This window comes from Mytilus edulis, chromosome 2 (assembly GCF_963676685.1).
Source record: "Mytilus edulis chromosome 2, xbMytEdul2.2, whole genome shotgun sequence".
NCBI classification, from domain to species: Eukaryota; Metazoa; Mollusca; class Bivalvia; order Mytilida; family Mytilidae; genus Mytilus; species Mytilus edulis.
In genome coordinates this window covers 68,416,590-68,440,055 of record NC_092345.1, presented here as the reverse complement: position 1 = coordinate 68,440,055, position 23,466 = coordinate 68,416,590, and the positions used below count along the sequence as shown (strand labels likewise).

General features: G+C 30.9%; 1 protein-coding gene across 2 annotated transcripts in view; it reads left to right on the top strand.

Moving 5' to 3' along the window:
• Positions 1–23,466, top strand: part of LOC139512763 (receptor-type tyrosine-protein phosphatase N2-like) — a 141,932-nt gene that overhangs the window by 73,800 nt on the left and 44,666 nt on the right. For both annotated transcript variants that reach the window (XM_071300644.1, XM_071300646.1), the window contains exon 10: positions 18,188–18,264. In XM_071300644.1, coding sequence (XP_071156745.1) covers positions 18,188–18,264 — 77 coding nt within the window. The remainder of the gene's footprint in view (positions 1–18,187; positions 18,265–23,466) is intronic.

Below are 23,466 nucleotides of genomic sequence, written 5' to 3'. Positions count from 1 at the left end.
TTTGAATACATTCATTTAATAATTTCATGCAATAGCTAACTTATAAAAACAGTTTGATTTAAAGTATTTATATTTGACATATATCACAGTGATTCTGGAAGATGTTCCAGATAGCTTGACCAGAGAATGCATAAACCCTTTAAACATGCTTGTTCTTGCCTTTGGTATAATCAGTAATTGGATTGTATTTGATCCTTGTTGCATTCCTATCTATTTGTTACATAGGAGATTTTGTTTGACAGATATTCTAGAACAGATCCATATTAACATCTATGTACATATAAGGCCTTATGGTAGACTTAATGATCACTAAATCAAAGCCAAGATATATTTTCAAACAGTTTATCTGAAGGGGTATCACAAGGTGATTCAAGAATTAATTTGGCTGCCCTTATTTGATGTATATCTGTTCTACGAGTATTGATTTCTGCCTGGTATTTCCACAAATTGTGCAACAATAATCCAAAAAAAGAATACTATTTACTTTGTAGTACAATTTCCTTGTTCTCATCGGGAATCATTTATTTAATTCTAGATAGAAGATTTAGCCTTGTACAGAAAACATATACTCATATTAGGAAGTTAAAAACTGTAAACATATTATCTTTCACAAAAAAACACCTTTGTGAATGGTCCGTCTCTTTTGTATCTTAAATATTGAATGTATAAGAAATTTTGAGGCTGGTTTAAAGGTCTAACTGAAAGATTTCTTATCTGTAAGTAATAGGATCATTGCTTAGATTTTCCCGAAAGATTTCATCATTTCAATCATATGATATGTTTTTTTAAAGTGATGATCTTTGTCCCAATAAACACATCACTGTCAGATGATGATGTCTTCACTCTGCACATATACCCTATAACAATTTTTCCACAGTTTGTAGATAAATATATAAATAACAAGAATGTGGCCATAGTACACGGATGCCCCACTCGCATAATCATTTTCTATGTTCAGTGGACCGTGAAATTGGGGTCAAAAGTCTAATTTGGCAATTAAATTAGAAAGATCATATCATAGGGAACATGTGTACTAAGTTTGAAGTTGATTGGACTTCAACTTCATCAAAAACTACCTTGACCAAAAACTTTAACCTGAAACTTGCACTATCATTTTCTATGTTCAGTGGACCGTGAAATTGGGGTCAAAAGTCTAATTTGGCAATTAAATTAGAAAGATCATATCATAGGGAACATGTGTACTAAGTTTGAAGTTGATTGGACTTCAACTTAATCAAAAACTACCTTGACCAAAAACTTTAACCTGAACGAACGAACGAACGAACGAACGAACGAAAACAAACGAACGAACGAACAAACGAACGAACGAACAAACGAACGAACGAACAAAACGAACGAACGAACAAACGAACGAATGGACGGACGCACAGACCAGAAAACATAATGCCCCCCCTACTATTGTAGGTGGGGCATAAAAATCAATAAAACTCATCTTGATTAACTGGACATTTCCTGGTTTTTGCTGTAAAATAAAATGAAAATATTTTTTTGTGAAATTTTATTGTGTAATTATAAGTGTAAATTTGTTCAATACTGGTACATCCCTTTAGTACTACAAAAAGGAGAATTAAACTCTAAAATTGCTTATTAGATACAAAATGTGACAAGAGTAACCTACTAATAATAGCATGGCTTCATACACTATTATTATGTACAAATCTCATTTGTGGTTTTATATTAACAATTATTTTCTGTCTATTAAACTGATCACGTATTGGTCCCTCAACAAAAGAGTAGTTGAAGAAATCCTTCTCATTTTCAAATTATATTTGTGGGTCTTTCAGCTTGATTGAAGCATTTACAGAAAGTGTAGTAATGCATACTGATCTAGTTTTATGACTGACAAAAAAACAATGCAATTTACCATGCATAAATGTTTCTTAATAAAGATTGACTGTGTAGTTTATCGAGAAGTTGTCACATTCATTAAGGATGTAGCTTTCATATGCCTGTCAAAGACAGACATATTATAGCATTTTGTCTGTCCATCCAATGTGTGACAATAACTAAAGTAGGCTTTAATGAATCCTTTCCAAAGACAGTCATATTTACTTCAATTCAACTCTGGTGGATAGTTGTCTCATTGGCAATCATACCACATCTCCTTATTTTTGTTTTATATATATTATTGTATTTCTTCTCTCCATTTAATTTGTCAACATAATGTTAGATTTGATAAAAGCCCTTTGATTTTAATTTTATTAATTTCAGCTCAGTCTTTTCAAATGGCATACACAATAATATGTCAGCCACTAACTCAATTTTTCTTTAACTTCTTTTTTTCTTTAATTTCTTTCCTCATGGAAGCTTTGATACATTGATAGAAGTACACTCCATTTATATATTGAATATTTTTTTGATAAGTCATTCAAGATATAGGGATCTGTATTTGTCAAAAACAAGGTCATATATGCATATTTCTTAGGATAACTCTTTAAGTTTCCTTTTACTAAATCTTCTGAAAATCCTAATGAAATATTTACAAGCTGAGTTACTGCCATGCATTTACATGAACTTTGCATCCAGAGTTCACTCTAAATGATTTGTTTGGGTGTATCAATTTATTGCACTCCTGGTACTGCTGTTGTATTACTTTATACTGTTGATTGCAAATGTTTAACTTGATGATGTTCAAAAACTTCTAAAATATGATTTGACAACCAATTCTAAAATATAATTTGACAACCAAAACGCTGGAAGTAAAAGGTGAAAACACAAAAATATTGAACTCTGCGAAAAAATTCAAAAGGAAAATCAAAAAATTAAAAACTAAAAAAAAATCAAACAAATGGATAACAACTGTCATATTCCTGACTTAGTGCAGGCATTTTTTTTATGTAGAAAATGGTAAAAAGATCCAATTATATGTTCAATGAAATATTCAATAATATGGAAAAATATTTCAGTTGTCTTACTTTCAATTGTGAAAACTTACAGAAAATAAAATAGAGAAAATGACCCCAGATGATTCTTTTTAATGTGGTTTTATATAAGAATATAATATATCAAAGTTAAATATTAATTTGCAGACATAACATGCATGCATATTAATTATTATGTAACTCATAACTGTTCATTGATTACATAGAGAATAATACATGGCAAAATCCGTATCATATGTCGTATCATCCCGAGACATCAATATCAGCCCAAGGGCCTTTAGGCCCGAGGGATGATATTGGTCGAGGGTGATACGGCATGTGATACGGATTTTGCCATGTATTATACACTTTATCATATATTTCAACAGAAGAGTATTATATTATATGAATTGTTTTCTGATCCATAGCACTGGGTTACCTTCAGTTCTACTTTTGTCTTGTTTCAAAGGCCTTAAAAGAACTGCTCAATTACTTATCCGAAGCACCTGGGTTACCTTACAATTTGCGTGCTGTTGTTTTAAAAATATTTTGTTTATTATTGTATTAATTTGTGTGTTTTGTATTTTTCATAGTTGCATTTAGTGTGCCAAAAAATATGAAAACTTGACGTTCGTGACGTCACATACAATATGAAAACTCGACGTTCGTGACGTCACATACCAAACAATGACGTCATTCAAAAAATTTACCTATTTTGAAAAAAAAAAATTTTAAGCAAAAAAAAAACCAAAACTGACTTTATGTAAAAAAAAAAAAAAAAAAAAGTAGGGGTGTGATAAAGGGTATGCGATAAAGGGTAGGGGTGTGATAAAGGGTATGCGATAAAGGGTGCGCATCAAAGTTGCGCGATATGGATTAAACAGCAGGCTATTTATCACATATGCAAAACTACTGTATTTACTACTAAACATATGATAAAATACCATAAACATTTATAAAATAGCAAAAAAAAAAAGATATCAAGGGAAAACTGTTAATTCCAAGAAAAAGTTGTGTTGAAACTTAATTTTCTCAAAATGTACTTCTGTTATTAGTAAGCTGTCGTTAGCTAAGTGAACTTGACAATTTGTCATAAAACCTGCAGCACTTTCATTAGGACATGTAATTTAAAAAAAAAGACTTCTAATGAGTAGATGAAATATCTAGCTTTAAGACAGAAATGAAATAGATGTTTAAAATTCGCTGCAAGCTTTTTTATGAAGAAAATTGAGTTTGTCTGAAACAAAAAGCTGACAAAATTTTAGGCACAGGAAATAAGTCATTATTGCAAAAACATGTTGACGTAAATCAATTCTTGTGTAATAAAAGTGTGGGCTGACAAAGGCATTGAGAAAATATATTATTAGATTGAAATAACTAAAAGCCATTTGAATTAGAAAGTTTCTGACAACTTTGTTGAACTGGTAGATGTTATAGGTATACAAAAAATATGAAATGGTCATTCTCAAAACATTGCAGGGTTGTGTGAGTTTTTGGGGTATATTTTATGCCTTAGGTGTCAGTGATTTTGAATTGATTTACATTATAAACTAACCTGCAGTGAAAAGTGATTGATTGTTAGTTGGCTGCTTTGTGTCTAGAAGCAAACATTACATGCATAATCAGGACTGTAGCATGTTACTGAGATATAAAACCTAGTTTTGTATATCTGTGACATGCTGAGTAGCATTAACAACATGCCAGCTTGTAAGGTAGTAACAGTCCATCCAAATTTTATTACACTTGTACACAGTGCAAATTAACTAAAACTCACAGAGGTATATCTCTTTATAACTTGGAAAATTGCATTTTTATTCATTTCTGCTCTCTAACTTAAGTTTGTCTTGTTCCAATTTTTAAAACTCATATACAATGCTTAGAGAAGCACAATCCATCTAAACATAATTCAGATATAAGCATTGAGTCATTTACCATTCTAGAGTTATGTCCTCTTTTCAGTTGTACAATAGCAAAGCTTGTCCGGCAAGGACATTACTCTTCTTAGACACATTCTTCTTTTATTTATATACACTGTTGAAAGTACAGAAACTGTCCTTATTTAATCCCAACACATCAACTGAAAATTGATAGAAAAAAAATTAGAGTTCAATTATCTTAAGATTTTCCTTATTTATTTTGATTTTAAATCTTTTGGTGGTGTTTGAAATCATAATCGTTTTTGTAAAAGAAGAAAAGAAAAAGAAGATTTATAATAACACATGCTGCAGCTGAAACAGATTCCCCTCTTAATCGTAGATCACAAAGGCTTGTAGACCTATAGAAACTTGCTTGTGATCTGATTAACCGATACTGACAGCGATAGTGGACAGTAAGTTTTAGGAGCTCAATGACTAATTGCAACATTTGTGGTTTTATTATAGATTTGATACAATGTATTATACCCTGTTGTCTGTAGAAAAAAAATAATTACTTCCATAAGATAGTATCTCTGTATTTAATAAGACAACTTCCTTAGTTTTTTCATTCTGTTTCCTGTGCTTCAGTTTGAGATTATTACTACAGCTCTCATTATTTCAATGTCTTGCGGGTTTTGGTCTTGTTTTGATGTTGTATATACAGATAATTAAGAGGATGTACAGGAAGTTGATATAATAGGTACATCGTGCTCTGATCTGTTATAATGTAAATGTATAGAAACTATAAGAACACTGCCATCAGGCTTGTCTGTTAGTCCCTTGGTAGACAGCCTTCCCTGCTTGAAACAAGATTCTAGGAATAAATTGTGTCTGTGTTTCCTGTCATAGACATTCTGATTTTCAGGACAAGGAATTATAGTACAAACTTTTTTGTAAGACTTTATAAAGTTTTTATTTTATTGGGGTTATATTAGCCTATTTATGAATTACATACTGTCTCTGATCCTTAAAACTCATTTCTTAACATTAATTAAATTATTAACAATAACCAGAAATCAGATCAGTATTTATATATTTGATTGAATATAGTTTTTGCAATTTTCTAATTTTATAAAGTTTGTTTTATAGTAAAATTCATAATGATCTAATTTTTATACAACTGCAAATTTTTTGGGGTTCGTATAATGCGGCGGTGTCCAAAGACTTTTGATTTTCGCACTATTACTTTAGTATTAGTGAATAGAAATCTATGATATTTAAACACAAGGTTTATGACCATAAAAGGAAGGTTCAGATTGATTTTGGAAGTTTTTATTCCAACAGTTTGGGAATTAGGGGCCAAAAAGGGCCCAAATAAGCATTTTCTTGGTTTTCGCACTATAACTTTAGTTTTAGTCTATAGAAATCTATGAAATTTGGATACAAGGTTTATGACCACTAAAGGAAGATTGGGATTGATTTTGGGAGTTTTGGTCCCAACAGTTTAGGAATCAGGGGTAAAAAAAGGGCCCAAATAAGCATTATTCTTGGTTTTTGCACAATAACTTTAGTATAAGTAAATAGAAATCAATGAAATTTAATCACAAGGTTTATGAACACAAAAGGAAGGTTTGGATTGATTTTTGGGGTTGAGGTCCCAACAGTTTAGGAATTAGGGGCAAAAAGGGGCCCAAATAAGCATTTTTCTTGGTTTTCGCACCATAACTTAAGTATAAGTAAATAGAAATCTATGAAATTTAAACACAAGGTTTATGAACATGAAAGGAAGGTTGGGGTTGATTTTGGGAGTTTTGGTCCCAACAGTTTAGGAATAAGGGGCCCAAAGGGTTCAAAATTAAACTTTGTTTGAATTCATCATAAATTGAATAATTGGGGTTTTTTGATGTGCCGAATCTAACTGTGTATGTAGATTCTTAATTTTTGGTCCCATTTTCAAATTGGTCTACATTAAGGTCCAAAGGGTCCAAAATTAAACTAAGTTTGATTTTAACAAAAATTGAATTCTTGGTTTTTTTTTGATATGATGAATCTAAACATGTACTTAGATTTTTTATTATGGGCCTAGTTTTCAAGTTGGTCCAAATCGTGGTCCAAAACTAAACTTTGTTTGATTTCAACAAAAATTGAATCCTTGAGGTTCTTTGATATGCTGAATCTAAACATGTACTTATAATTTTTATTATGGGCCCAGTTTTCAAGTTGGTCCAAATCATGGTAAAATTAAACTTTGTTTGATATCAACAAAAAATTGAATCCTTGGGGTTTCTTTGATATGCTGAATCTAAAGCTGTATTTAGATTTTTGATTATAGGCCCAGTTTTCAAGTTGGTCCAAATCGTGGTCCAAAATTAAACTTTTTTTGATTTCAACAAAAATTGTATATATGGGGTTCTTTGATATATGCTTTATCTAATCATGTATTTAGATTTTTGATGTTTGGGCCCGGTTATCAGATTGGTCCACATTGAGATCTAAAGGGTCCGAAATTGAACTTTATTTGATTTTATCCAAAATTGAATTCTTGGGGTTCTTTGATATGCTGAATCTAACCATGTATTTAAATTTTTGATATTGGACCAAAAAAGGTAATGTCCAATTTAAAATTTAAAGTTTTTAAGTTTAAGGAACTTAAACCACATTCATTATGTGTCAGAAACCTTTGTTGTGTCAACTATTTAATCACAATCCAAATTCAGAGCTGTATCAAGCTTGAATGTTCGGTCCATACTTGCCCAAATTTTCAGGGTTCGAACTCTGCGGTCGTACAAAGCTGTGCCCTGCGGAGCATCTGGTCTTATAATTGGCTGTTGAGTTCGTATGAATGTTATGCATGCTCTGTCTGCCTTAAATCTCCGCAAGCTCGTACAATGTTAAGTGTAGAAAGTTTTGCAGAATATATATTTAAATGTATTTCAAAGTTTTGATATTGTCTGGACTTTTCTGTTAATGATATTTTTACAAAAATTAAGGGTATAAATAACACAGATATTGTCTCCCAAAGTTCCCTTTTTAACTAAAAACTTCATAGTCAAACTATTATCATTCTATCTTATCAAGGATGCCAAGTAAATATTCTAATTTTTTTCCTCACTTTATCTCAATTTTGATGATAAATGAACATCATGTTTGTGATGATAAACCTTTCATAAGTTTTTTGCTTTCCTGACAAAGGACTATTTTAAGCAATAGTCATTGTATGACATCACATATTACTAAGTAAATGTTTATTTTTTCTGCAATATTGAGGAGTAAATAGCTTTTAAGGAGGAAAAGAGAAATCACTGAAAAAGCTTTGGTACCTGCATACTTGGAGCCTCTAATTATACATCATTTTCTCCATTAATTTCCAATTCAACTTTTCCTTTTGAATTTTATTTCTCTTTTTATTATGACACTATTTTCTTCATGGATGTTTCATTATTTAAAGAAAATTAAAAATCGATCAAAATCCAACAACTCTGGAGTTGCTAATCAGTAATCAATATGTATCTCCATGTTAGTTTGAATTTCTGTAAAAACAAGATTTCAACTGTAGAATAAGACTCCTTTTATTGCATTTTTCTTAGAACTCAACAACCAAGACAAATTAGGTATAATGGACATTTTTTGTTTGTGTAAATCTTTTCCACGATCATTTAACTTAAATCTAGAAATTTTAGTGTTTAATGGTTTGATAATTCCTAAAGGTTTGTTTTGTAATTATGTTTTACAAAAAAAATCTTTTAAACAATAGTCGCATTGTTTTTTTAAATATAAAAATTTCAAGACAAGAGAATTTCCAAATTAATTCTAGCGTGAAATTGAACTTGATATTCATGCAAAAGCCTATGTTTTCTAATTGCGTTAAAATTGTTAGTTTTTTTGCCAATTTACAGAACAAGAAGGTGTGGTATTGATTGCCAATGAGACAACTTATTATCCACCAAAGTTCAAATGAAGTGTATATTCAGTTATAGGCTTTAAACTACACAGCCTTCAATATCTAACATAAACACAAACTGGACATTGCAGGGATTTTAATAACAACTTATCTAAGCTTACATTGTTTGAATGTTCATTGATAATTTCATACAACTACAAGTATGTATCATGTATGCATACAGATTGCTCTCAAAATTAATCTTGCATGCATGCAGTTTGGTAGCAGTCATTCTTTGTATGGTTATATATACTGTTTGTCCCCAAGTTGTATCTTCAGCTCTTTTTTAATCAGTGACTGAATTTCAGTAAATCATTTAAAGAACACTTATTATCAATATTATATGTACCATGTTTTTTAGCTCACCTGGCCTAAAAGGCCATGTGAGCTTTTCTCATCACTTGGCGTCCGTCGTCGTCTGTCGTCGTTAACAATTTTTCAAACATCTTCTCCTCTGAAACTACTGAATGGATTTGAATGAAACTTAACATGATTGTTCCTTAGTATATCCTGCACAAAATATGTCCTTCAATTTTTGATCCGTCAAAAAACATGGCTGCCGTTACTTAAAATAGAACATAGGGGTCAAATGCAGTTTTTGGCTTATATCTCAAAAACGAAAGCATTTAGAGCAAATCTGACTTGGGGTAAAAATGTTCATTAGGTCAAGATCTATCAGCCCTGAAATTTTCAGATGAATCAAACAAACCATTGTTGGGTTGCTGCCACTTAATTGGTAATTTTAAGGAAATTTTGCAGTTTTTGGTCATTATCTTGAATATTATTATAGATAAAGATAAACTGTAAACAGCAAAAAAGATCAGCAAAGTAAAATCTACAAATAAGTTAATATGACCAAAATTGTCAATTGACCCCTTAAGGGGTTATTGTCCTTTAATGACAATTTTTCACAATTTGTTCATCATATTTGCTAACTTTAAAAAATCTTCTCCTCTGAAACTACTGAATGGATTTGGTTAAAACTTAGCATGGTTGTTCCTTAGATTATCCTGCACAAAGTGTGTGCTTTGATTTTTGATCCGTCAAAAAACATGGCCGCTGTTACTTAAAATAGAACATAGGGGTCAAATGCAGTTTTTGGCTTATATCTCAAAAACGAAAGCATTTAGAGCAAATCTGACATGGGGTAAAAATGTTCATTAGGTCAAGATCTATCAGCCCTGAAATTTTCAGATGAATCAAACAAACCATTGTTGGGTTGCTGCCACTTAATTGGTAATTTTAAGGAAATTTTGCAGTTTTTGGTCATTATCTTGAATATTATTATAGATAAAGATAAACTGTAAACAGCAAAAAAGATCAGCAAAGTAAGATCTACAAATAAGTCAATATGACCAAAATTGTCAATTGACCCCTTAAGGGGTTATTGTCCTTTAATGACAATTTTTCACAATTTGTTCATCATATTTGCTAACTTTAAAAAATCTTCTCCTCTGAAACTACTGAATGGATTTGGTTAAAACTTAGCATGGTTGTTCCTTAGACTATCCTGCACAAAGTGTGTGCTTTGATTTTTGATCCGTCAAAAAACATGGCTGCCGTTACTTAAAATAGAACATAGGGGTCAAATGCAGTTTTTGGCTTATATCTCAAAAACGAAAGCATTTAGAGCAAATCTGACATGGAGTAAAAATGTTCATTAGGTCAATATCTATCAGCCCTGAAATTTGCAGATGAATCAAACATCCAATTGTTGGGTTGCTGCCACTTAATTGGTAATTTTAAGGAAATTTTGCAGTTTTTGGTCATTATCTTGAATATTATTATAGATAAAGATAAACTGTAAACAGCAAATATGATCAGCAAAGTAAGATCTACAAATAAGTCAATTTGACCAAAATTGTCAATTGACCCCTTTAGGAGTTATTGCCCTTTAACGACTTTTTTCACAATTTGTTCATCATGTTGACTTACTTTAAAAAATCTTCTCTTATGAAACTGCTGTATCAATTTCAGCCAAACTTAGGCTAAATGAGTTTCAGAGTTTCAGAGTATCTAGTATAAATTTTATATTTCATTTCCTTGTATGTCAAGAAACATAGCTCCTATGGCTAAAATAGAACATAGGAGAAAATGATTTTTTTTTGCTTTTGAAGAAAATAGGACGATTCAAAGAACATTTAAATAAATTGAAAAGCCAAAATAATCATTGATGAGAGATTAAACCAAAAAAATTCAGGTGAGCGATTCAGGCTCTTGAGAGCCTCTTGTTTTAGTTTATTTCTGTATCCAAAATGTTATTTGGAGTTACAAGACATGGACTTATGTCTTTATATAGAAACAATAGCATTTGATTTTAATTCATGGACGTGCTCAAAGTTTTTTTTCTAATGACCAAAATCCAAAATATTAAATTGTTTTGTTGTTTGTTTTTAACTTTGTTCAAGTAGTTAAAAAAAATATAATTTGTAATTCAGCAGGTTTGATGTAGCTGAGATATAATTAGGGAGCTCAGTTTATGGCATAGAAATGTTGCATATGATTACTAAGTCCACTTTAGCTACCTTTAAGATTACATTTAGAAGACAGGATAAACTTTGTTTGGTATGAATTACTTGGTTAGAGGCATCTTTTTAGATGAATAAACCAAAGACAACTTGAGACAACCGGTATTAAAGATTTTGACACCAATCTTTAAGATTAATTTTCCAGTTTTCGTTCATCAGGTGTGAAATGAGATTAATTTTCTGCACATAACAGCTGATGATGGCCTGACAGATCTTACAAAATCTTCTTGGTTCATTGTAAGACAGAAGCCTCAAGGCTTACAAATAAATAGCTGTGTTAGTAAGAAAGTTATTTCACCAAATTGAACAAGGATTGCTTTTTGTTGTTGAAGATGATCACATGTGCAGGCAGTAATTTGGAGAGTTTCTTGACAAGGGTTACAATTTAACCAATCCTAATTATCTCCATAGAGCCAGAAAATTTCTCCTCATTAGTAACATATTGAAGCTAGCAGAGCAAATTACCAAATTTTTATCGCTGTTGAAAAAAGACTTCTAATTTGAAGGAAATTTGAAATAAAGACTAAAATTTCTTTTTCCTAAGTGATTGCACTTTGTACTTTCCATTAAAAAACAAACATGTAATGTTGATATTTAAAAAAGTACTATTGAGTTTCATGAAATGCTTTCAAACTCATAAACTAGTAAGAAGGAAGAGCAATTGTTGATGTGGTATAATATAAGGTCATACAATTAGAAAAGCATGACCATATTAAGATAAGAAAGATAATTATTTTGAATGAAAACAATGTAAAATTGCAAATATAAGGTATTTTAAGTTCTTCTATTGGTATTGATGCACGTACAAAGTTAAGTGAAATTATTAAGGCCTTTTAAGTTAAAATGGTAAATGTCAGCTCACAATGAACTAATGTCAAAGCTTTGTATGAAATTAAGACAAATAATAACATATTATTTTCACATCTATAAAACCCAGGACTATAACTGTCTTGAATGAGACACAACATGTGAAGAAGGTCCATATTTAGTCAAGGGTAGTAAGGATAGGAGGAATAATGAAAAAAAAAATCTCTACTGCAAAAACAGGTGAAAATTATTAATTTGAAAGTTCATCACATAATTAAATAGCAACCAAATGTCGCAAATAACAAAAAAAACCAAGAAAAAAACACATCCAAAATGCAACATATAGTCTTCAACATTAATTGTTTGTATAAAATATTTATAGGGTCAAATACACTCTGACATAGGATTATATCACCAGTTAAATTGTCCAGCTTTGTAAAAGTAAAATGTTACATAAAAAGCATGGAATATGACTGATATCTAACTTGACACAAATTAACAATTATACTATTGCAGCATAGGTATCTCCAATGCTGTCATATATGACTGAATATTGTCCATTACTCCTTATAGGTTCCATTACTTAAAACATGAATCTAATAATGAGTTCTTTACATATTAATGTGAAAAGAAATAAGCTAGCAAAATGAATAAGGAGAAGCATCTAATGAAATAATACCTCCATCCTATATTAATGTTTTATAAAAAGGTGGTTATTAGGGAACAAAATTATGTTATGCAATTTCATTGCTTTTGGTGATCAGGCGAACACTATCGTTAATTGCATGTGAATCTTGGACTGCGCATCCATATGTTTTTTTAAGAAAAAAATATCAAGTCTTTTGGTCCTGTCAAAAACAATTACGTTACCATGGTAACCCATCATTAACAGAAAGGAAAAGAAAATCTTTTGTAGAAGACATCAATAACGACTTTGTTGCCTTTAGGTGTAAATGAAGTTAGAAACTATTGGATCGCTAGCAAGATGCGACAGAAAATTTACAAATTAGTTAGAAAAATGGATATGGCCGATAGGGCCTTGTTAGGCTTCATAGATCAATTGCATTATGGAAAAGTCATTATTTTCCTAGTGGTAAGATGATGAATCCTTTAACTGACGATTTTGAAATATTACTCCACATTTAGATGTGGAAAAATTACCTTGAAGGTGTAGAAAGATTGACTTTTACAGATATAATTGGAAAGAATATTGTGATTTTCTTGTTATATCGTAGGGGTTATCTGGAAAAGAATTAGAAGACGAAAATAAAAACTTGTTTGCTTGGTCTCAAATATGTCTGATTCTTTTATTGAAATAGATGTAATTCATAAATCATACAAATTTTAAAATTCCTAAATCTTGTATCCATAAATAGATTAGTCAGGAGTTGTTATAAAGACTATAATGCTTGAAGATTGTTTTAAGTTAAAGAGTAAAATTTTCAGTTTAGAAGATTATTTCTTTGTTTCCACTACATATTTTATGTAAAGCTGTTTTTTTCAAACGTAGCACAAAAAATGCTCTATAAAAAACTTCACAAAAATTGTTCTATTTTCCTACATTTTGTTACTTGTTTATGAAGTATCAACTAAATGATTTTTATCTTGAAAAAAATGGACTTCATATTTAAGGTCAAACTTTCTATTGATATAACATTATGCTTTTAAAATCAAAATATGGTAATTTCTACTGTTCCTTGGCATACAAGAACTACATATACAGATTTCTAGAGTTAGCTGGGATTATTTCTCAATTTGTTTATACCACAAGGCTGCCACAACAAAACTGTGTGTCTTAATCTCATACTCAGCTTAAAACTTTCTAAAGTAATAAATTTAAGCCCTAAAAGCAAATCTTTTTAAAATCATGATGAGACCATTCTGCCTTTCTAATCATTCCAATGGAAAACAAAAAAAGTCATAAATTAAAAAAAAAAAAGAGTAATGATTTAACAAAGTTATCCTGTCCCCAAGTACCTATGTACCAACTTATTTAGATACAATGTACTGTATTTGGTAAAGGTATACTTATTAAGCCTTTCGTTCCTACCTGTAATTAAGGTAATTGGTGTTGCATTAATTAGGATTCTATGTAAAGCATCCATTAACATGCCCAACAAATGTGATAAAGCTTAAATGAATATTATGTTGGACCATAATTAGAAAACAGCATAATGTCAGATCATTACCACACTTTATAGAGACAAACATGCAAGACTTTACATTGATATAATAGGGTCTGATAAAGAATTAGTACAGAAAACATCACCAGGATATTGGTTTTTAGCACAACTTTTCCATTTATATATTAAAAATCTTAATCTTTACTACCAAATTGATACTTTTCTCATATGTTGTTGATTGTGTAAGTGCATTAGGTTAAGTTTTATTGTGGATTTTATCTTATACGTTGTTAGCATTAAGACTTGAACTGGTGATTTGTAACATGTAGTACATTTTAGATGTAAGTAAATTAAAGGCACCAGATATTATCAATGATTCTTTGATATATTTTCCTTGTTTTTTGTCTATTAAACTGTTGATTTTAAAAGTATTTAGAAAAAAATTTGAGTAATGACTTTTGGCCTTGCATTTAGTTAAGATCCGCTCAGTCTTTGTTCAGATTGTTCAGTAGTTGGTATTTACCTGTATACATGCTGCTGAATAGTAATGAATTGACTGTAATTGAATTGACTCATCTACACTGTAATGGTCAAAAGCTAATTAATAGTATGTCAATATGACTTTACAAAGTGGTATAATTTATTAAAGATGCATTATGCTAAGATTGAATGATCCAACATTTTTCAGCCTCTTGTTTATAATGGTTTGTCTACACAAATTACAGTAGCAGTTCCAGGGGAGTAGGGTCCAGATGTTGGAACTGCCTATGTTTTTTATGATCATTGCGTTTAAATGGGGACATATAGTTGGAACCCCCCTTTTAAAAATGGCTGGAATCTCTCCTAAATTAATTTGTTCTTTTTTTGGGACCTGCAAAAAGACTCACCTCAGGATATTCTTCTCCTAAAAATTGAACATAAATTTAAATACTTCAACATTACTATTGTTTGCTTTAAAGTCATATGAAACCTCAAATTAAAAAAAAATATGCATATGTTTTTTTAAACTAAATTGATAGTTTTCATTATAAAACTTATGTACATATACTTTTTTTCTGAGGAAAATTCTTTAATTTGTCCACATTTAGAAGAAGTTTACTTATTTTTAATTGCTTGCTGCCAGGAAGCAATTTGCCGACATATTTTCCTTATGCATAGTGACCTAAGTGTGACCCTCCTCGTAAGAAAAATCCGGTGATAGCAATACGCATGAATAAATGTCATTAAAATTAACAATTACCTGATTGTATATGTTAAACACGTGCTAAATACCCATGCTTTTTGTTGATTATTTACTATAAGGTGACAATCGGTAAACTTCGGCTTCAAAACACCGCATTTAATGAGTAGCCATATTTGTTAAATCATAACAGACAGATAGAAAAAAAATTGATGATTATACAATATATTTGCGTAAAAAAGGATAAAATCTTGCACATAGGACTAAGTTTATGATATATACATGCATTGGTTCAAGAATTGGATGAACATTATTTTTCACTAGTCACTCGTTTCTTATGACTTTAACTCTCTTTACTAACAAGTGCATCTGAGTTCATATTCTTTAAGTGTTATAAAGATTGCTAGATCAGTACAGTTCACCAAGGTTCTTCCTTTGAATTAATATTCTCTCAATTTACATGCAACTCCTGTATCTTTTTTAAATGATTACAATAGATGAACAAATTTATAGATCTATTTGGCAATACAGAAAATTGCAGTCGATTTGTGAAAATGCATGCTTTCACAGTTTAGGATTGAGTTTTATTGATTTAAGATAATAAAATTCAAAACCTGGCTCAACTTTTTATCCTTGTCTATTAGTTTTGTCATCGTCAAATAAACATTGTGAGATAATTGTATAAAAACACCATCACATTGTGTAATTCGTCAGTCGACTTGAAAAATTTAATTCTCATCCTAATGGTAGAGCGCATTAATTTTCTTCTCCACAGTAACATGGGAATATTGTAGAGGTCAAAATGTAATGAAAATTTACACAAATTTAATTATTAGATGAATATTAGTAAAGATATGACATTTTTTGGTTGAGACTTGGGAATATGAAAAATTAATGTAATAAAGAAAAAAGAAAAATCTAATGAATTTTCACGGCCAAGGGTTTGAGCACAAGGAATTTTGGGAAAAATTACAAATAAACTTTTTCTTCTTAAAAATGTTTTCTTTACGAGTAATTGACAGACTTTTTAAAGTGTAAACTATTACTGATATTTGAAATTGTATTTTTACTTTTAGTAACTATATTCTTCCAAAACTTTACCAATTTGGACATTGTTTATTAAATCTGGTTTGGGGTAATGTGACTGCCTCATTCTTTGAGCTAAAACATTTACGAAAGAGATAATTTATTTGATTTTGATATATTTGAAAGTCTACCATAAATTTTAATAAATCACCCAGGAAATATTGGACTTAATTTGAAGAGTACTTTTCTTATGAAGTGTGTTGTTTGTTGTTTTCTCATTTAGAAGTACCCTACTACTCATCAAATTCATAAGAGATTAAAAAAGTTGATATATCATTGACGCTCAGCCTGTTAAATTTAATGCTATATTACATATTTTCCCCATTTTGTTCACAACTTTTTTAATGAGCTTGACTTTTTTATGGCTCCCCATATTTCTGTAGTCCTGTTATAGTTTATCCTGTAATTTGATTCTGACAGATATTTTCCTACGACTATGATCCATTTGTCATACTTGTGAGGTCTCCCATTCTAGAAGAAACCTTGTAAAGTGAAGTTTCATATGTACTAAATATGTAAATACATATATACAAGGTTTCATGTGTCTGGTTTTAATATTACATTCTAATTCATTTTAGATCTGCCTTAAAATGTCTGTGTCGCATATTTTCATATCATCTCAAATTTGTCATACTTGTGAGGTCTCCCATTCTAGAAGAAACCTTGTGAAGTGAAGTTTCTTATGTACTAAATATGTAAAAATATTTCTCTAATTCTTCGTCAATTTATCCCTTTCTGCACCCATTGTATAAAAAAAAATTTAATCAACGTGTGGTTCATTTGATCCGATTATGACTTCAAATTTTCTTGCTTTCCTCTGAATTTCCTATTGGGACGGCATGAAAAAGACGACCATGCCTGATGATGTCACATAGAAAGAACACATCTTTTTGCAGATCATTCGAAAAGAAGGAATATTTATTAAAATTTGCCTGCATAATGCTAGAAATTCATTAGAGAAACAGATTCCACCACCAAATCTCGTGTAATACGATATTTAAGCCAGACTCGAGACAGTTAAATTTTAAATACTTAAAACGCTCGGGCAAGCCTCCATTTTAAATTTTAAAATTTAACTGTCTCGAGTGGATAAATATCGTATTACACTCCATGCAGTGGTAGAATCTAAATATATACAAGGTTTCATGTGTCTGGTTTTAATATTACATTCTAATTCATTTTAGATCTGCCTTAAAATTTCTGTGTCGCATATTTTCATATCATCTCAAATTTCATACCTGCCTTGATGCCATTTTCTTTTTACAGATTCAAAATACTGTACTTAGTACTTCTCTCATATGTCAAAATGACAACTTTAGCAGAAACTTTAAATGAATCAGTAAGAAACTTTGAAATGTCTTTTTCTGCCTGGAACATTAAAGAGTTAAAGTTGTGGTCTATTGATGTGGTTTGTTAATGACTTTTAAACTAGAATTGAACCTTTTTGAAAACCAATTTTGTACTCTTTCTTATTTTCTTCCCTATGAAATACACAGGTTTTACTTTTAAGTTTCCTGGTGTCATTTTCAATATCATGTCCTATTGGTGAGTTTGTGATTAGATCCAATTTCAGATAAAACTATACCCCATCTCTTAAGGATGACTTGTGTATTGGTTTTGCTCATTGTTAAAGGTCAAACGGGGAATTATAGTTGTTTACATTCATGTCTTTTCCACTCTAGTGGACATTTGTTTCATTGACTTTTATACCACTTTTCCGTATTTATATATAAAATTTGTATCTGAGTAAGCTTTTTTATCAAACAAATTTATTATGTTTTGCAGCACCAAAGAAAGATGAGATCTTGTCAAAAAGTGGTCTTACTGGTGTAGAGATCTTACAGATTGGTCTCGGTAATGGGGTATGTATCTGACATCAAACTGTATTGGAAATGAGCATACAATATTGCTATTAGGAAAAATCCTGAAAGTGCCTTATAAAATACGGACTACCCTGGTAGCTGTCAATTCAACAGCCTTTTCCTTGTTTTGATAAAAATAAAAGAGGCGAAAGATACCAGAGGGACATTAAAACTCATAAGGCAAAAACTGACAACATCATGGCTAATAAGGAAAATGTAAAAAATAGTACTCAAAACACAACATGGAAAAAAAGGTCTTAGTTGACTAAAGACTGAGCAACATGAACCCCACCAACAACTGGGAGTATTTGAGAAATTCTTTAGTTAACAAAGATAACAATAACAATGATGAAACATTACAGTATACTATTCTCAAGAATCTGTTATCAGTTATCTAACATTACTAGACAACTTTACTCCTCGTGGTTGATGCCAGCTTCACAGATATTTCTAAGGCTTGTAAATCTAGGGTTGGAGTATAACTCTTAGATTGACTGCCCATAGGCGCTTTTATTTTTCTCTCCAAAACAGCTTTTACTTAACCATAAGGCCAGCAGGTTTCAGGAAGGGTAGCCTTTATCAAGGCTTTTGCCTGGTTTTTCACTCTAGGCAAGAAAAATATCACTATACAGGGAGTTATTTATGTTAATTGCTATTGATTTTGTCATATAATCCGATTAAATATTAATTTTTAAAAGTAGAAAAATATTATATCATCCTTTTACTTGATTTGTAATTACTGATTAATCTATATTGAGTTGTATATATTGTGTATATTGTCAAGAAATTGTGAAGAGAAATTCAATAAGCATCAAAGAGTAAAAAGTCAGTCCAGATTGGTCAGTTGTCTGATTCAGATTGGTCAGTTGTCTGATGTCACACATTGTCCTCAGCTGTTCCTGACATGATCTCTCTACAATTATACCACTGTCATTGATTTCTTATCATTGACAATTGTGTGGGAAAGTATCTGACAAGGTTTTAGAAGGTACCATTTGTTAAGACATCACCTACTTCCACATTGAAAAGTTGCTCTCATCTTTGGACAGACTTTATGTGGCCTTGCTGATTTAAGATTGCAGTGCATCACAATTGTCATCTAAGATTTTAAAATTTAGAAGGTATTTTAGAAATTAAGGATTGCTATCTTGTCTAAAGAATTAACTTTAAAGAGGCGAAAATAGTAAGTGATTAATAGAGAGCAGTTGAAAGGGACAATCAGATGGTCAAAGTTGAGGAATTTAGAACAAGCTCAATAGAACTGCTTTCTAAAACCAGATTGAAAGACAGAAAAGAGCAATATAAAAAGAAAAACCAATGAAAGAGAAATATAAAATGGTCAAGAAAGTACATGTGGACTGAAGACTTGACAATATACATCTTTCAGACATATCAAATTTTTCATTGCAGTAAACTTGATACTCTTAGGCTTAACTAATTTACTCAAAATCTATAGTTGTCAAAAATGGTGAAAAAAGGATTAAATTTAGTCTACAACACATAAGGCAAACCTCTGATTTCTGTCTCATTAATTGATAAAAAAAAAAGATAATTAGAAGACAATTCATGATGGTCACCCTTAAAAAGAAGTAATTTCATTTCATTTTGAATATAGAAAAATCCTTAATCATTATACTTTTAAAGTGGGAAGGACTGTTTTTATAATTGAGCTATGATCGATTTTAAAAGTTGAATTTTCACTGAATTTCATCAGAGCAAATTATTTATTTTTTGGAGAATTTTTAGTATATAATTTTGTTTGGAAATTAGGATAAGACAACTGTTAATGAACTCGAGAACCCACAACATGGTGGTGTGGCTTAACGCCAATATAGAATTACATTTCTAAGCTGGTCTTTTCTACTAATATGAACTTAATTACCTATATTAAATCCTAAACTATATCCATTGGATATATTATATAGCCTTGAAACGTGATGTCAACATAATAATCTGGCAAAACCTATTATTACATTCTTAAATTGCAAGCCTGAGATACATTTTGCTATAGATATCATGAAGATGCTTACTTGCACCAAGAAGAAAGAAAAAAAAACACATCAAAATTATGATAGAAATTTGTGATATAAAGTGGCTGCTGTTAATATGTAGGCGATCCCTCAATGACAGATAATGAGAACTAAGGACAATTGCAAGCCAAACAAATTATTACAAGCAAGTGATGCAGTATATTATTAGTGTGCAGGTGTTTTATTTTATTTATCTTCTTCGAAAGTTCAACATATGTTTTGAACTTCAGTTGTTTCATTTCTACATTACGGTACATTAGAAGGCGTCTCAATAAAGAATAAAAAAGAAGACAATCTTTCATTTCTCAGTCATTTCAATTAGTTAGAATGAATTCTTTTTCAAATAGGGTTTAGAAATTAGAATTTTGGGTCCTCGATGCTGCAACTTATATTATATTTAGCGTTTTAAATTTGTTGACTTTATCATCACTGATGAGTCTTTTGTAAACGAAACCTTTGGCCCACCATGGCAATACAATATGTTTAGACTGATATCTATGACAAGTTTTATTAGCATCAACATATAAATAATATCATTTTCTTCTCCATTCAAATTGGTCCATACCATGAAAGAGCATGAAAGATTAATCCCTCTTTTATAATGTATCATGTGTGGTAAGTAGTTCAATATAGGGTTAATAATCTTTCAGTCTCAGCTGCTAATGGTCAAGCTTTATCCATTGTACTATAAATCTTAATTATCTACAGTTTGAGGGTCAACAAAGGGGGTATGGAACCAGAGAAATTAGGATATTTTCCACAAATTTTCTTTTTACTGAATCTTAGTCTTTATCTTAGTTAAGAAATAAGGACACCTTCACCTTTTAAAACATCAGTGCCCAAGTTACATGCGGTATGCAGAAAATGATTTTAAAAAGATAAATGAAATTGAAAAAAAATGAATTTTCATGGATTATGGCTGTAGAGAATCAATTAACTCTTACAATATGCTTATCTCTGCTCAGATTAAGTCAAGTTCTGGTTTAAGTTCTTTTTCTCATGTGAGAATCAATGACCATTTGATGCATTCAATATTTGAAATTAACAGATAAATGAGGTTTTAATAGTTGCGAAATTTATATTTCACTATAAGATTTTTTTTTAGTTTATATATAAATAGAATACACATACGGAAGATGTTCATATTTTACAACTTTTATTTTAGTTAATTATTTACAGAATGAGTAGATTAAGTTTGGTAGTCAATTTTGGCTTAATTTTTCAAATAGATATAGTGATGAATTTGTCTTTTCTATGCTGCTACGTTTTCCAAGCAGGAATTTTCTTAATTGCTGAATTGAGTGCACACATATATAATGTTTGCTTATTGTTAGGATGTGAATCAAGTATGGGGATACCTGAGCTTAGATTAGTCTAGACTAATTCACTTCCGCTTTGTTAATTGTGAAATATGAGGGGCATCATGTGTGTCATACAAACACAAGATACTTGCAAAGTAAACAACAAAATATTGTTCGCTTATTAAAATATAGGTCTGCAGGCCTTTTCATGCCTTAAACTTTTGTCTAGTTTAAGTACAGTTTAATTAAGATATGCTTTATCATGTTTATGATCAATAAACAATATATCAGTTTGAGATTGAACAATTTCTATGCATATTTTGAAACAAATTCCAAAGCATTTGGTTTTTCATGTTCTTGCTAAAAAGGCTTTTATGGACTGGTGCCTTACATATCTCCATCAATATGTAGTGCTTGTATGTGTTCCCTTTAGCCTACATGGACTGGTGACTTACATATCTCAATCAATATGTAGTGCTTGTATGTGTTCCCTTTAGCCTTTATGGTCTGGTGGCTTACATATCTCCATCAATATGTAGTGCTTGTATGTGTTTCCTTTAGCCTTTATGGACTGGTGGCTTACACATCTCCATCAATATGTAGTGCTTGTATGTGTTCCCTTTAGCCTTTATGGACTGGTGGCTTACATATCTCAATCAATATGTAGTGCTTGTATGTGTTCCCTTTAGCCTCTATGGTCTGGTGGCTTACATATCTCCATCAATATGTAGTGCTTGTATGTATTCCCTTTAGCCTTTATGGTCTGGTGGCTTACATATCTCCATCAATATGTAGTGCTTGTATGTTTTCCCTTTAGCCTTTATGGACTGGTGGCTTACATATCTCAATCAATATGTAGTGCTTGTATGTCTTCCCTTTAGCCTTTATGGACTGGTGGCTTACATATCTCAATCAATATGTAGTGCTTGTATGTATTCCCTTTAGCCTTTATGGTCTGGTGGCTTACATATCTCCATCAATATGTAGTGCTTGTATGTGTTCCCTTTAGCCTTTATGGACTGGTGGCTTACATATCTCCATCAATATGTAGTGCTTGTTGTGGACTGGTGGCTTACATATCTCCATCAATATGTAGTGCTTGTATGTGTTCCCTTTAGCCTTTATGGACTGGTGGCTTACACATCTCCATCAATATGTAGTGCTTGTATGTGTTCCCTTTAGCCTTTATGGACTGGTGGCTTAGATATCTCCATCAATATGTAGTGCTTGGATGTGTTCCCTTTAGCCTTTATGGACTGGTGGTTTACATATCTCAATGTATGTGTTCCTACGATGCAGACTTCATTAACAGGGGTGTGCTCATGTCACCCACCTACGATGCAGATGCTTAACATCTGAAAACTACTGTTGCAGTATAATGGAATTTAAACAATTTACATGTAGTTCATAATTAATTTAAATTTCATTACTCCAAAAATTCCCACTTCAGACACATTTGAACACCCTACCCTGCATGTGTCCCTAGCATATGAAGATGATGATTTTAAGTCCAGCCATAATGGACCAAATATAAATCATTTCTATGTAATTGATGAGAGTATTGGGATCAAAGATTTGTGGTCAGTTAAGTAACCTATCAACTGATTAATATAAAGGATGATATTGCTGAAACAACAAATAAAACATAAGTTTCTCAAGTCCTGTTCAGAGAAACAGTTGTATTAAGGGAGATTCTTTGTTACACCCAAATTATTTTTTTCAATGAAAGAAAGACTGAATTTATTTTTTGTTTTGGAAAATATTCAATACTCAGAAAAATTTTCATTCCGCTATCTACCTTTTAGTTTTGTGTTGATTATTTTTTGCTACATCTAACCTGACTGTACTTATGATATAAACTCAGTTTATTT